This window comes from Emys orbicularis, chromosome 9, assembly GCF_028017835.1.
Source record: "Emys orbicularis isolate rEmyOrb1 chromosome 9, rEmyOrb1.hap1, whole genome shotgun sequence".
In the NCBI taxonomy this organism is placed as follows: domain Eukaryota; kingdom Metazoa; phylum Chordata; order Testudines; family Emydidae; genus Emys; species Emys orbicularis.
In genome coordinates this window covers 42,334,670-42,350,834 of record NC_088691.1, presented here as the reverse complement: position 1 = coordinate 42,350,834, position 16,165 = coordinate 42,334,670, and the positions used below count along the sequence as shown (strand labels likewise).

At 47.7% G+C, this 16,165-nt stretch overlaps 1 protein-coding gene across 1 annotated transcript in view; it reads right to left on the bottom strand.

Annotated features, from left to right (window-relative positions):
* Positions 1-1,103: 1,103 nt before the first annotated feature.
* The window catches only part of LOC135883341 (Krueppel-like factor 5), a 38,771-nt gene continuing 23,709 nt past the window's right edge, over positions 1,104-16,165 (bottom strand). Inside the window, exons 2-5 of the mRNA XM_065410393.1 lie at positions 14,047-14,091; positions 8,936-9,830; positions 6,005-6,064; positions 1,104-1,282 (exon numbers count right to left, since the gene is read on the bottom strand). Coding sequence (XP_065266465.1) covers positions 1,104-1,282; positions 6,005-6,064; positions 8,936-9,830; positions 14,047-14,091 — 1,179 coding nt within the window. The remainder of the gene's footprint in view (positions 1,283-6,004; positions 6,065-8,935; positions 9,831-14,046; positions 14,092-16,165) is intronic.

Here is a 16,165-nt window from a genome sequence, read left to right as displayed (position 1 = left end):
GAAGGCTCCTTGCAGAGCGTGGGGCCATGAACCTGTGAGGTAGGTAACATGATCACAGTTTGCACAAGTTTGTTTTCAAAGCTGCTTTTCTGAACGTGGTAAAATGCACAAATGGCAACAGGAAAAAGTGGTTTGTAACGACCAGTCTCTTGTGTTCGAGGCCTGCGGGGGGCCCCACTCAATGTATCCTTGGAAATCAAAGGCACAATGCATTCTGGGAAACCAGTGTGTCTTCTTTTTTTTCTTCTTCATAGGGACTGGCCACTTCCCGCCTCTGAAAGCCAACCTGGTTCTCACAACAGAGAGAGCAGAAGCCAAAACCATCCTCCAAGCAGAAATGCTAAGGGCCCGATGTTGGACATGCCTGGCAAAGAAATATAGGAATTCACGACCCAAAGCCACCTCTCTTGCTGGAAATATCAGGTGGTCTCAGTGAAGCATGAACAATGGCTTTGTTGTCTGCTTGGGATCTGTCCCAGCTGTGGCGGAACTTCTTGGGGATAGGTTTTCCTGCCCTTGTTTCTTGCAACCACAGGGGTGAAGACTAAAGACCTGACTTTCCAAACAAGACATGGACACTCACTGCTATTCTTGCATGGCCTGGATGTCCTGTGTACTACACTGCTGGTGGCAACTTGGTTATGGAATAGCTCAGTCCAAGAAGGCTCCACAAAGAACTTGATAAAGCCCTCCCAACATGGCTAGCCCAGTGGCCCATCCGCCCGACATATTTCTGCTCATTCCCAACCAGAGGCAGACCCCAAAAGGGAAGGAAAGGCTCCAAAGAGTTTGACAAAAGGGAAAATTGCTTCGGAGTGAAAAATAAATAGCAAATTCACTGGAAGGGAGAGTCCTGGAGTCCAAGGAACATCTCCTGGTCAGGAAGTGGGATCCTGGCCAGGATACAGATATAGTTTTAATCATCCTTTAACTAAGAGTACCTTGGTGACAGGGCAAAAGGAGGAAGCGTGCACAGAGCTCACACGCTGCCATTTGATCACAGCATGGTTTTGTTCCTATGTACAAGACGAGTCATCCGTCCAAGAGGAAGGCGTCCCAGCTGCTCCTGGAAGGGAGGCAAGGGCGGGGCAGGAGTTCTGCCACTAGTTCTGGTGTCTCTTCATGTGCAGAGCCAGGTGGTCGGAGCGGGAGAAGCAGCGCCCGCAGGCTAGGCACTTGAAGGGCTTGGCACCTGTGTGCTTGCGGTAGTGCCGGGTAAGCTCGTCGGAGCGGGCAAAGCGCCAGTCGCAGCCTTCCCAGGTGCATTTGTATGGCTTCTCTCCTGCAGGGGGCAACAGGCCAGAGGTTACAGTGTGCACCAGAGCAGCACACCAGTGTCCAATACTTACCTGTCTAGACATCCATCTGTCAGTCTCCATCCATCCTCCTCTAGCTATCCATCCATCCATCCATCCATCCCTTTCCTTCTAGCTATCCATCCATCCATCCCTTCTTTTCTAGCTATCCATCCATCCATCCCTTCCCTTCTAGCTATCCATCCATCCCTTCTCTTCTAGCTGTCAATCCATCCATCCATCCATCCCTTCTGTTCTAGCTATCCATCCATCCCTTCCCTTCTAGGTATCCATCCATCCATCCCTTCCCTTCTACCTGTCCATCCGTCCCTCCCTTCTGTTCTAGCTATCCATCCCTCCCTCCCTTCCCTTCTAGCTATCCATCCATCCCTCCTTTCTAGCTATCCATCCATCCATCCCTCCCTTCCCTTCTAGGTATCCATCCATCCCTCCCCTCACACACATACCCCACTCTCTTTCTATCCACCATCCACCCATGCCTACGCATACTGCTCTAGCTATCCATCCTCCTCTCTAGCTATTCATCCATCCATTCCTTCTCCCAAGCACATATTCTTCTATCTATCCACCATCCACCCATCCCTACACATACCCCTCTTGCTATCCATCCCCATACACACTCCTCTATCTATCCATCCCTCCCCCCAAACACATACCCCTCTATCTATCCAACCATCCACTCATCCCTTCACATACCCCTCTAGCTATCCATCTCCATACACATTCCTCTATCTATCCATCCAACCCTCCCCCCAAACACATATCCTTCTATCCATCCATCCATCCCTTACCTTCTATACATCCATCCCTTACCCACACACATACCCCACTCTCTATCTATCCACCATCCACCAATCCCTACACATACTCCTGTATCTATCCATCCCTCCTCCTGTATCTATGCATCCATCCATACCTCCTCCCAAACACATATCCTTCTATCTATCCACCATCCACCCATCCCTACACATACCCATCTCACTATCCATCCCCATACACACTCCTCTGTGTATCCATCCTTCCCCCGCTATTCATCCATCCTGCCTCCCAAACACTTATCCTTCTATTCATCCATCCATCTATCCATCCCCATACGCACCCCTCTGTCCAACCATCCATCCCCGGACATATCTAGCTAGCTAATCATTGTGGTATGTAGGCATGTTCTCCTATGACATGTGCAGTCACTCACTGGGCGATCCCTAACCCTTCTTGCTCAGCTGTACCTGAACGGTCACTCTCCATACCGTGAGCTTCCCCTCCGAGATGAGGGTATGCCTATAGCAACTGAGTCAGGCTCAGCCAGGTCAGGCTGCAGTGCTTTGTACAAAGTCCCTGGGCATTTTTGCTTTGAGTTTTGATGAAACATCAACATTTTCCATGGAAGATTCCAAAGATTTTTGTTTTCCAGCTACTTTTTCCCTAGAACTCTGTCCCCACCTCACACTCCAATCAGCTCTATATTGGCCCGTCACACTGACATTTTGATGTGCAGAAGAGCTCCTGCAGGACCTTTTCAGTGTGTTTTTGTGCCTCAGTGTTCCCACTTCCCTGTTTATCCTGCAGATCAAATGGGGAAGTGTCTCAGTCAGCCAGGAGCTTGTGTGGAAAAGCCCATGCCAGCCTCACCCGGCTCTTCTCCAAATCTGGACAGACTGGCCACACCCTGCAGCGGCTGCAGCCCGGGAAGCTGAGCTGAACTCTGGACTGAGTGCCGCAGCCCACGCTTTGGCAGGGCGTGGTCCCCTCAAATATTAGTCCTCGCTCTTTAACAGTCTGAGCAAGCAGGCAGAGTTCATGGAATGTGCTGACTTTCCCGACCTCAAATATTTACCATTTCATCGGCCAATTATGGAGAACTTAACAACAGCTCAAGTGCACGTACACAGGCAACATGCATGTGCATGCCCCAGGATGGGTGCACATCATATGTGCCCACAGACACAGACATGCATATTTGAGTATACACATATCTGTGCATGCACACAAACAAGAGCTCTCACACACACACACACACGAAGTTATCACATGCTGCATGCCCACACAAACCCATGCATGCTAACACAGAGACATGCATCTCTGGGCACATACAACACATACTCATAAACATGTCTGTTTTCATGCACAGAAAGCTTCTGTATACAAGCATATGTGTACATTTGCATGCCCCCACATAAACATTCCCATGCACGCATGCACACACAGAATGAGGCGTGAACCCAGCAGCAAACAGAATGTGAAGAAATGCAAAGCACCTTAGCTTTCTGCCAGGTGTGAGAAATATGTTTATGGCTCAGGTCAATAAGAATTTAAGCTCGATTTACAAGCAGCACTTGGGAAATTTTATGGCACTCTCAGGATCACATGGGTTTGTGGGCGTCTTTATTAGTTTTCTAAGCTGAAAGACAAAGGCGAGGTTTGCCCCACTCAGACTCAGCCATTGTCCCAGGCAGGTCATCTGGCTGGGTCAGCCCCACCAAGGCCTTTTACTTTCAAACAATAACAGGTTGATCTCCAGGATGGAAACAAAATGCTTTCCATTGTCCCGCAAGCTGGCTCCTTCCCCCAGGACAGCACGGCAGGACAGGCTGGAACAATGGGCCCAACTGGCATTCCGATCCCCGGGAGGTGGGTGAGCGGCCAGTGGGTTATATATTTAATCGCACAATGGCGCCAGGGCAATGAATGGTGTCCCCTGGAGATTGATATGGCCTAGACCGTAGCAACAGGCAAACCACAGGGGAAGGTGTTTGTAATTGGGCCTGATAGACTTCCCAGGCTAGATCCAATTGGGTGGGTTATCCCAAATGGCTTTATTAACCCTTCAAGTGACTGAGCGACTTGTGGGATGCTACTTGTGGGATGCGACATGCAGGTTAATACTCTGGCCTTTCCACTCTAGATTTCTGGGTACTCATTAGGCTGAACATGGCGGCCTTGAGCTTGTGCCTGGGGAAAACTTGCCTGCTACATAACCTCCCAATATAGTTGACTCATCAATGGCTTCCCCTCCACCATTCTGGATTTCCCCCTAGCTACTTCCACTAATACTTCTCTACCAGTTCAAGGCACATCCTCTTTTGTCCCTCTGCCCCATGAAGAGGGCATCTTGAGGCAGGTGGTGGAAGGAAGTGGTATCATGTCAAACTCAGGCCCAATAAAATGGCTCCAGAGAGAGGCTGGGGTTTGTCTCATCGGGTCACTGCACAATGGTTCAGACAACTTTTGAGGGCTACCCACCTCTCATGCGAAGGGCTAATGGGCAAGGGCAGGGACCTGGTTGGGATCAGGAGAAGAGCTCTTTATTTGTAAAGAGGGGATGGTTGTTACCATCTCCCCATCCTTAAGCTCCTTCCCTGGGAACTCAGTGCCCTTCCTTACTACTGTCTGCCCATGGTAGCTTGGATGCAGCTCTTGGCCTTCTTTCCTCCCATCTCCTCCTGAGGCATTCTACGGCATGCGCCTCTACGGCGCACGGATGAGAAAATACTGCACCTCATGCCTTGTTCAGGGGCCTGATAAGATGAAATAGGAGCGGAGCCAGGTGGGAGAAATGATTCCCAGGCTTGGGACTTGCTTTGTGATTTGTTCATTGCTCATAAAAAAAGAAAAGTGACCCCAGGGACAGCTTAATTGCACCCAGTAAAGATCAACACTTCTATAAAAGAGATTTATGAGGGGAGCTCTGGCTCTGGGACTGGCCAAGGATCTGATAAGGGCTCAGGCTGTCCTCGGAGGAGCCCTCTACCTGCCTGCGCTGAGAGGGGCCAGGGGCTGGTTTTATGCAGGGAACGCTGGGGCACTGTTGAATATGTTTTGTTTTAATAAATTGTTCAGGGCCCAGAGTATCGAATCCTAGGGCTCTCCCCCGGCTCAAAGGGGAAACAATTCACAAAGGGGATGGCCCTTCCCCTTCTGTTTTCTCCTCATACGCTGTGTATATGTGCCCAATTACCTCAGGCTGCAATCCCATTGGCTAAGCAGTGCAAGGCCTGGTTAGTACTTAGATGGGAGACCTCCAGGGTAAATGCAGAGGGCACAGAATGCAATGGGTGGGACTCTGTATTGAACCAATACCCCAGCCGGGTGCAAGAGGTATCTAAAGGTAACTCAGGGCATGTCTACACAGTGGGGTAATGTGCGGGTGCGATTTCTAAAGCACACTAACGTGTCATGCATTAATTAGTCCTGCTGGTGTGCACTAAAATCCCCCTAGTGTGCGTTAAAGTAGTGCTGTTTGAAACATTAGGGAACTTTTAGTGCACACCATCAGCATCTACACAGACCAATTATTGTGCAACATGTTAGTGTGCTTTAGAAATCAGACCCTTGGAGTTCACACATTGCTGCACCATGTAGACAAGCCCATAGTTAGATCCTCTGCAGTAGTTAATGGGCATCACACACACATGGATAGGCAAGTATGCACTGCAGTGTACAGCTACCGATTTTCTGTTGCAACTGGTATGTCTTTTGTTCTCCCAAACACAGCTAGATCTCTCTGATTGGTTCCTCCACAAACACCACTAGATCTGTTTATCTAACTGTATTCACTGTGTTAGCGATCAGATTGCACTTGGAGTAATACCATTGAAATCAACAGCTACCACCCTAATGATGGGTATGGTATAAAAATACCATGGCTAGAGAGAGCCTAAGTATTATGCCAGACTCAGGTGTACACTTACCTGTGTGAGTTCTCTGATGTGCCTTCAGGTGGGAACTCTTGGTGTAAACTTTTGTGCAACCTGTAAAAACAAAACAGAAACCCCTTAGGGTGAAAAATGTTTAATTCTAATACAGATTTAAAATACATGCACCAAGGTTCTGAGTTGTGAGAAGGAAAGAGGATTGAAAAGAACTATGTGTAATAGTTTGCAAATTAGTACCTGTGTAAGGCTTGTTTCTATAGCAGCTAAACAAGGACATTTGTTCAGATTGAAGACTGCATATGTCAGTGGGGAAGGACAAGTTTCTTTCACCAACAAGTTGAGAGCTTTTTGGAGCAAGGAGTGCACAACAATGGCAAATCAGGCATGCAAAGGAGCATCCAAACTTTCTAACAGGACCCCCATGTGATATTCCTTAGTATGATCAATCCTAACACTTATGTGTCTTAACTGGGGATGGAAGAATCAGTTTGAATAAGACCAAATCTATCAGACCCAAGATTTCATCCCAAGCTCAATCTGAACCTTGTACGTAGGTAGCATAAAAATGTTAACTTCTGCATTATTATTTGACAGTTTTGCGTTGCCTCTGACTTTCTGGATTCTAGAATCACTGCCAAAATACTGCAAGAAAGGCTCTTTTTGGTGGTATTCCCAGCTCCAGCAGAAGATAACGATATATGAGAAAGTACAAAGCACTGGCAATTTTGTGAAGCGCTGGCCCAGTTTTCAATATTCAAGAGCAGAGCAGATTGAAAAAATTTCAAAGGAACAGTTTTCAGTCAGAAAATGCAGGTTCATCTAAATCAACACATTTCGGATAAATGTGTCAATTTCAATGATATTTTTGAGGAAAAGTGCCAAAATTTATCATTTCGACTCTCTCATTTCTTTTATATAATTGCTAAATGTTTCCCTTCGATGAAATAAAAGTTTCATTTTGATTTATTGTTTTATTTTGTTTCATTTCAACTTTTATAATATAAGATTAATTTTAGTATTGCATTATATTTATATATTGTATAATTAATATATTATAGTGTTTTGACATTATCAAAACAAAATGTCTTTACCTTATTTCAACATAATTGAAACAAAATATATTGATGTTTCTGTATCAAAAACCTTTTGGAATTTCGATTGCATGAAAAATTTTGAAATTCAACTTTTCCAAATCAGAAGAAAAACAAATGTTGAAATGTCAGAAGCTCCCCTGGGATAGAAATTCTGCTTTCCAATCAGCTCTATTCACAACATGCAGATAGTTCAGCTAAACATCAGATTCATCCAGATGTTTGGTGCTCATCGGAACTGAAGCCATACTCCAAATTCTTTGAGTTTGGCACCTCACCAGCTTCCCCAGCTTTTATGCTCTCTCTGGAGTTCAGACCTCAGCTTTCCTAAAATTTAAGGGCTATTTTTTCCTCTGCCAGGAATCTGTTTTATCAAGATCAGATTGATTCTTCTTTGTTTGAAGTTTGCTATACATAAACCAAGGTGACTGAGAGATTGCTGTATTGCATCTACCAGCCTCGTACTCAGATGCCCCAAGGAAATGCAGCTGACTAGTGGAGTCACCCACCTCATAGCTGGAACTTGTAGTGATGTTTACATGAGCCACCTTTGCAGCTAAGGTTCAAACCAGGTCTCCTTTGGTCTCTATCAGATAGAGATGGGACCAGATCTAAACACACTTAAACTTTGAGGGAAACTGGAATTATAACTGAATTTTACTAATGGCCCCTCTATGGTGGGCTAAACCAAAACCTTGGATCTGAACATCCCCTAACTTTGGAGTGTCCTAAACAAGACCACTCATAAACTCTTGGTTGTTTCTGAACCACAACTATTGTAACTCTGTATATTCCTTTTTGAACCTTGCTAACATCTTGGCCTGAGTGATATCTTGTGGCAATGAGTTCCACAAGCTATTTGGTGTTGTGTTAATACAAGCATTTCCTTCTATCAGTTTTCAATGTTTTGCCTGTCAGTTTCCTTGAATGCCCCCATGTTCTTGGATTATTCATAGATTCCAAGGACAGAAGGGACAATTGTGATCATGTAGTCTGACCGTCTGTACAACACAGGCCAGAGAACTTTCCCAAAACAATTCCTAGAGCAGATCTTTTAGAAAAAGATCCAATCCTGATTTAAAAATGGGCAGTGGTGAGAATGTTTCAACGATGAGTTGTTTCACTGGTTAATTACTCTCGCTATTAAAATTTGACAATTTATTTCCAGTCTGAATTTGTCTGGCCAGACCTTTCTCTGCTGGATTGAAGAGTCCATTATTAAATATTTGTTCCCCAACAGATACTTACAGACTGTAATCAAGTCACCCCTTAACCTTCGCTTTGTTAAGCTAAATAGATTGAGCTCCTTGAGTCTATCACGAAGGCATGTTGTCTTATCCTTTAATTCTTCTCGTAACCTTCTCCAATTTACAAACACATTTATTAAGACAAAGGGTAAATAGCAGGGCTTGATCTACCTCCTCTGGAGAATCCGTTATTCTTTATATCTTTATCATGTCCCCTCTTCTTCAACATACAATCTACCACATGAGAAATAATAGCGCATATGCAGGCTTAATAGCCAGCTGCATCAAAAGGAGAATTTTGGCTCCAAAGTCTGAAACCGATTCTTTGATGGCCATTGCAGAGATGAGCTGTATGTCATGTGATCTGGAGCCAATATAGTATTAGTGGTGTTATGCCTCTCACAGATACTACAGTGCGCCTTCCATATAGTATGCACATAGATATCGCTGCATAGCCCACTACTACAATGCATCCACCTCTGAGGTGGAGGGTGTCAATCAGCTACATAGAACAACTTTGGGAGGAGGGGACATTTTGGACAAACGTATGGCAAATTTCAAACAGGCTAGATCTACGCCCATCAGGAAAGGATTCCGACACCAAACCAACACAGCAGCCATGGCTATACCTGGGTAATCACAGTGATGGATCCTCCTTTTCTCCAGCTCTGGGTTGTTGCGTCTGTTGTATTTGGGGGTTGGCATGATAATGTGCCCTTGGGAGAGGGTCCCGAGACTGTTTGGGAGTGTGGGGATCTGGGACGACTGTACCAGCTTCAGTCCAAATGTGGCTTCGTAGGAGGGTGGGGGCGAGATGGTGTTGATGAGCTCGGGTTGATTCTCAGGGCTGCCAGGCTGTGAGTTTGGAGGTGAAGGGGGCAGGCTCAGTCCTGGGACAGGGTAGAAATGCCCCATGATGTTGAAGTTCCCCTGACCTTGGGAGACATTTTGGAAGTGCTTCACTTGTCCGCCAGGCTGGATGGGTCTGGGGAGCATGGCGCTGCCCGTGGACATGGTGACGCTGCTGATGGTGTTGATGGCTGTGGTGCTGCCAGTAGAGGGCACCATTGTGGCGACATCAGCATCACCATTTCCAATGGGCATCTGGTAAAGCTGGGCCTGCTGCGGGCTGCCAGACAAAGGGATCTCCGAGGGCATCTCCTGCTTGATGAAGATATTGTTCACCGCCACCGACTGCGGCATGCTGAAGACACTGGTGAAATCCGGCAGCGTCTGCGTCGAGCCTGCCGTGGATGAGCAGGGCTGGGTGAAGCTGGTGCCGGGCTCTGTTTTGATCTGTGGGAATGGGGTGAGGGGTTTGGCTGGCCGGTAGAGCCCGGTTCGCAGGTGTGTGGTGTCAGGCAGTATCACATTGATGTTCACACTGTATGGCATGGAGGAGGGCTTCTCTGTCGAGAAGAACTCGTCTACCACAGAGGCGCTCTCCCTACGGTACTTCTTGTCTGGCACCATTGGAATTGGCATCAGCTGACTGGAGAGGTACTTGTCCATTTCAGAACGTGCCTACGGGGAGAACAAAAGAAAGAGTTCTTGAGTAAAGTGTTCAGACGCTACGGTGATGTGTGTGGCTAAGATAGGTGGGTGGCTAAAGGGCAGGAAAGGATAATGGATTGGGATGCAGAAACGCAGCTCAGCCACTGATACCCTGTGTGACCTTAGGCAAAGCACTTACTCAAGTCTGTGCCTCCGTTCCCCGCGCTGTGAAATGGGCATAATCCTGCCCTAGCTGTTGTGAGGATAAAGTGGGTGTTAGGTGCTTGGATACTGCAGTGATGAGCTATGCATAAGTAGTTAGGGAGCGAACACAACAACAGCGAAAGGGATGTAGTCAAATAAAGAAGGGCCAGGATTTAGATTTTTCTATATAAATAATAAGAGGGGGAGAACTTAAAATTAGAGCTGATGAGCCTAAGTCCGAGCACCAGATCCAAGTGCCCTCAAACCTTGGGGGAGTTAGGATCTGAACTTTGAGGTTTGGGCCCAACTCTCCTTTAAACTGTATAAAACCTAATGAGAACTCAGTTGGTTCATTGTTCCTTCATAATGCTTTGAAAATAAGAGGATGAGGTTGGGTTTTAACTGTTGCCTACAGCCCTGGGAACACGTCCGCCTCATACTAGCACATGAGATCCTAGATCTGAAACTGCCTAGAACAAAAGAGAAACTGGTCTATTTTCTCTCTCCCCATGAAACTTTCACATCTGTAATACAACAGAGCAGAGATTTAGTCCTATGTCTTTCTATGTATGTTTACGAATATCATCAAACTCCAGATTCCTTCATGATTCCTATCTGACAAAGCATCTTCTGGACATGTTCCCATTGATTCGGCAGTTCAAGGGCAGCAGCGTACTAGGAAATTCAACCCCTAGCATCTGACGACTCAAGCTCTGCTCTTTGTGGTTAACGATACTACCACTAATACTCCTTAATGGAGCTGCAGCCTTTAATTATGTGGTTACCCATGTGTCATTCTCATTACATAGACCTCATATACTCACTCATATGTAATAGAGATGGCAAAACAGTCCAGTTTCCCTGGGCCCTGCAGATATGGGCCTGCAGAGCCTACTGAAACCACGCTGAAACCACGCTCATCTCATCACCACCCACTGTGCATTCTGCCAGAAGACTTTGCAGCAATGAACAGCATCGCTATGTGCCAAAGTCTCCCCTAGTGCAACCTGACTGCCGTCAATGGAGACTAATTTGGCCCAAGGTGTTTTATCCACCCTGCACATTATATGGCACAAGATATGCCTATATCTCCTTCAAAAGTGTAGCCATCGCCTTAGTATGTGTTTCTACAATACCTAGAACAACGGAGGCCTTTAGGAATTACTGCAGTATATATTTTAATTATACACACTAAAAAAATACATTAAAAATATTACGGTTGCAAAGTCAAGTACTCAAAAGCTAGGAAATGCCTAACTGAGACTTTGCCCAATTGAGAGCCATACTGGCAATGCGCCAGGAAGCTAGAACCACGCCTAATTTGTATTTAATGGAGCAAGTATTGCAGCCGCCCTGCTCTTTAAAATGGAGGCAGCTCCCTGACACTACATGTCCCAGCATGCAGTGCTCCATCTTGATCAGAGCAGTTGGGCAGGGACCTGAAATCTCCAACAGGCGGCTGCCGCAGAACTGTACAGGCTGCACTGGGACCTTAGGCTGCCGTTGGCTGCACCTAGACTAGCAAGAAGTGTTCTACCCACCTGTCTGGTGTTATCAGCACATCATCCCTGTCAAGCCAGATGTGCTGGAAAGCTCCCAGCTGTCATTAGAGGGGACATTGTCAAAGCAAGGGGTTGAGGGATAGTTTGTTGCCCCCAAGTTCAGCTCGTGTTAAATGCCTGAGCTATTCCCCTAGGTGCTATGGGCTCAAACACTCTCCTTTGATCTGGGACCACCCTGTGTTACAGTTTCAGACAATATGGACCAGAGCCACAAAGTGCAAATCTAGAATTGGATCAAACTCTGAACTGTTCCGACGTTTCAGAGGTGTTCGCACTCAGGCATCGGGGCTGGGCTCATTCTAAAGACATGCCCGAACTGCAGTTTGGATCTGAATCCCAATTTCCACAGCATTTGTATCCATGATTCCTATTTGGACTCATCCCTGGGTGAAGATTACACAGAGCCCTTGGAGCGCTGCCTGCTCTCACCTGGTTTTCTCTGCACTATGTGCCACTCCAGCCTGTTATTTTTAGAGTCAGGAATCAGATCACTGCTAGGCAGTACCAGGGGCTCTCCCTCCGCCTCTGAATGCCACACATACCTGAGCAATGAAATGACCCACTCGCTGGGGAGATGGAGGAGGGAAGTGTGGGTGTCAGACATATTTTACTTCTAAGTTTCCCTTATCTCTGGTATTTTGATTTCTTGCCTTCACTTTACAGGAAAGGAGTTTTTCTAAGAGGTTTCCATAAGGATGCCCAGATCCTCCAAGGTATTTAGGTAGCTAACGCACTTAAATCAATGGGAGTTAGGCACCTAAATAGCTTTGAGGATCTGGGACACTGCGTCTTTGTGCATGAATTCCATGCTGCTCTATTTAATCCTGTGCATTCTCAAACAGGGACTCCCTAAACCCCACCTCGCCTCTGCAACCTTCACCGAACCACCAATAATAATAAATAACACTATATTGCACCTTCCGCCCCCAAAGGAGATGCAGCCAACCGAATCTACCTCTCACACTACTGAAATGCAGCCAGCTCAGGAGTGGGGTGTGGCAGCTGATTAGCAGCGCGCCACAAGCCCATTGTGTGGGACAGGAAGTGAAGAATACTGTACCCAGGCTCAGCTGGAGCACCATTTATAGGCCAGCAGAAGGGGATGACCTGAGCCCAGATACGGGCAGAATCCCGGGGCTAGCCCCTGCTCCTGTAAAGTGCAGTGGAACCTGGAGTAGTTGCCAGGACACCCTTTGTGTGTCATCTGAAAGGCAATCCCCCTGGCATCAAGGTGCCCCCCAACGCCATACTTGGACACTGGCTCTATCCTGGCTCCCAGGGAAGAGTGTTTTTACTGTTGTACGACTAGGCCTGCGTTGTGCCAGGCACTTTACAAGAACATCATAACAGACACTCCCCGCCCCCAGCGTGTCTCAAAGGCGGCCACCGTGGCCGCATGCAGCCTTCAGGGGCTTTTCTTGCGGCTAGAGCCTCCTGGGCTGTGATTGGGGATGAGGGGGACAAAGTAGCAGCCCTTCCCCGGTGCTCCTGGCTGCACTGCCCTGGTGTTGGTTGCTGGGGCCGCCAGCAGGGGTTGGGCCCTGCCCCCCTCTGGAGACACCTGGGGCACAGCGCTGGAGGAACAAACAGCTGGTGAGTTCCCCACCTTTCCAGGGGCGGTGGGGCTCAGGCTTTGGGCTTCAGCCCCAGTCTCCGGCAGCACGCTTCAGGCGCCGTCCCTGGGCCCCATCCTCTGGACACAGGGCTTCGGGCTCTGGCTGTGGGGCTTCAGGCTCCAGCCCCCCACTGCTCCCCACCCACTCCCATCACCCCTGGCCCCCTGCTGCCTCCCCCAACCCTCCATCCAGGGCTTAATTTGTCCAGGGCTGAGTAAGTCTGCTGTGAAAAGTGATACTTGTATGTTGGTTAATATCACTTTTCACAACAGACTCGCTAGCTAGCAATAAGTAAATTACAGTGATTTGGATGTGTGTATGTGTCTATTTATTCGGTTTTCCTACAGCTAATTAAGTATTTTAGGGAAAAGTTTGAGAGTGGCCACCAGCAAGAGATGGTGGCTGCACTTTGAAGCCACCAAAAAAATTCTCCAGAGAACTCCTAACAGACAATACAGAGGGAGGGAGAAGGAAGTAGGTGGAACCCATTTTACAGCTGGAGCACAGAGGTGCGAGAGATTCAGGGACTTGCCTGTGGTCACACGGGGAGCATGGTAGAGCCAGGAACTGAACCAGATCTCCTAAGCCCCAAGCCAGAGCTTTCACCACAAGACTCCCCTTCCAATCAGCAGTACAACTCATCTACAGCGTGTACTGCATCAAGTATGGTGGGGAGAGGGACAGGGAGCAGGGAATTCAGCATGCTCTATTTACAGTCTCTTGGCCCTTCATTTGGTTCTTAGTGAACCCCGGGGATGGATCTGCTAAGGAGAAACCAGCTGCATTTCACAAAGGCGCCCGCTACCCCGAGTTAGCTTTATGGGGGGCAGAAATACACATGTATAGAATAATAAAAACCTTCACCTCCATAGTAAGCGGCATTCGCTGCTCCATCCTCAGTGGGGTAAGCTGTGGAATAAACACAGCCCGTTACTGGGCAGTCATGATGCAGTTCATAGTAAACACGAGACTCAGCATCCTATGGAACTTTACCACCAGATGGGGGCCACTTATCACACTGTACCAGACCAGTGGCCCTGCTGAGCAGCCATGCGGCCATGGAAGCTCAGGGTATGATTGACTCGGATGTGCCAGGGGCCTGGCTGTTGGAAAGAAACACTCTGCACTAGGGCCCTGCAGAGCTCTGTGTGCTTTGCTAGCTGGGTGCAGGGAACAGGATGGGGCTTTCTTAATGCTAGCTGCCATTTTGCATGTGCACTGGGGCCCTGTCCCTCCATGCCTGGCTGTGCCTCAGCAGCCTCTCCCGATGTCATTAGTACCACTGGCCAACCAGAAGCCCCAAACACACACGCACAAGAGCCAGTGAGCTAGAGAGCCGCTGCCCCTGCTTAATAACCCCACTGGCTGCTGCCTGTGGCTCCATCTGGTCCCAGCTGCTGACAGCAGGTTCCCCCCAGTCAATCCCCACCAGCAGCCAAGACCCCAGCTTCTGCCTTCATTTCCCAGAGGATGGGGGTCTTGAACCCAACTGACCCCAAGACTAGTTTAATTAGGGAAAAAAGCCTCCTTTGTAATTTGCATGTTCTGTTTTTTAATGCCTGTTGCTTTGAAACTCCACTCCAAACTGCTCGAATGCATTTGGAATCAATTTACATTTGTTTTCCCTAATGCTTCTGGCAAGGCTGCAAATCTTTGCAAATATGCACACATACAAAATGGAAATTGTTCTAGAAAAGGGTGGGTTTGTTTGCAAGAAATTGTGAATTTGTGTGGGGGAAATTCTGTAACAAAATTCTACCTTGTGACAATATCACAAATGTTCCTACATTTATTCCTGTGGCAAAATTACCTAAGGAACACATTTACCTTGTGCAGGATCCAGCGAAAAATTCAAAATAAAACAATCAAGTCATGGGGGAGGTTTCAGAGTTTTAGACCATAGTCAGGAATCCCCTAGATCAATGGTCCTTTCCCATACCACAACCTCTTTTTCCATACCAGCACTCCCAAATCCCCTGCCTGTGCAGCCAGGATATAACTCCTCCCCCTCCCCATTTAGTAACATTGGGAATGCAGTGATCATGACCCCCAGGTTGAGAGCCCCTGCCCTAGACTTTTGAGGAATAAGTTAGTACTCTGTGTTCAGAGCTGTGGCCTGGTGCTCTAAGCACAGAACTGCGAGCCAGGGAGATACATTCAAATCCCAGAGCTAACACCAGATAGATCCTGGGCTCAGAATGGAACACCAGCTCCTTTGAGCCATGAGTTTTTATGACTGAGCCTGTGGACAAGTCACTCAGCATCCCTCCTGCCTCAGTTTCTCTACATGTCAGGGGGGAGGGATAGCTCAGTGGTTTGAGCATTGGCCTGCTAAACCCAGGGTTGTGAGTTCAATCCTTGAAGGGGCCACCTAGGGATCTGGGGCAAAATCAGTACTTGGTCCTGCTAGTGAAGGCAGGGGGCTGGACTCAATGACCTTTCAAGGTCCCTTCCAGTTCTAGGAGATAGGATATCTCCATTAATTTAATTTAAAAATGGGGGTGATAATATTTACCTCCCTTCCGGGCAGATGAGAGTTATGAGGATAAGCTGATGTTTGAAAATCATTATGTAAGTGGTTACTATTGCTGTTCGCCCCGCCCTATGATATGAGGGCATCAATGCTGTGCATTTCTAAGCCCAGCAGTAAATCCCATTTCTTCCTTATAGAATGTGGGGAACCCATTATCCTTAGGTTTGGAGAGTGGGGTTGGGGGCAGGGTATGGAATTACGCTGCTTTGCCCCAATCTGCCACCTTCAGAGCTTTTCTTGCTTTTCTTGTGGACAATGCACGTCCGGGGGATAAACCAACCAGTCGGATGAGTTGGGAGCTGGTTCTCGGCCTGCTCAGCAGGCCTCGGCTCTCACTTCTCTTAAGAGGCCTAATCCTCCCTGAGGGACAAAGAGGGATTTTGTGGGGTTGCTGGGTGGGTCTGCTGCCCGGGGCGGACATTCTTCAGGTCGATGGGGAAAGCTGCCATG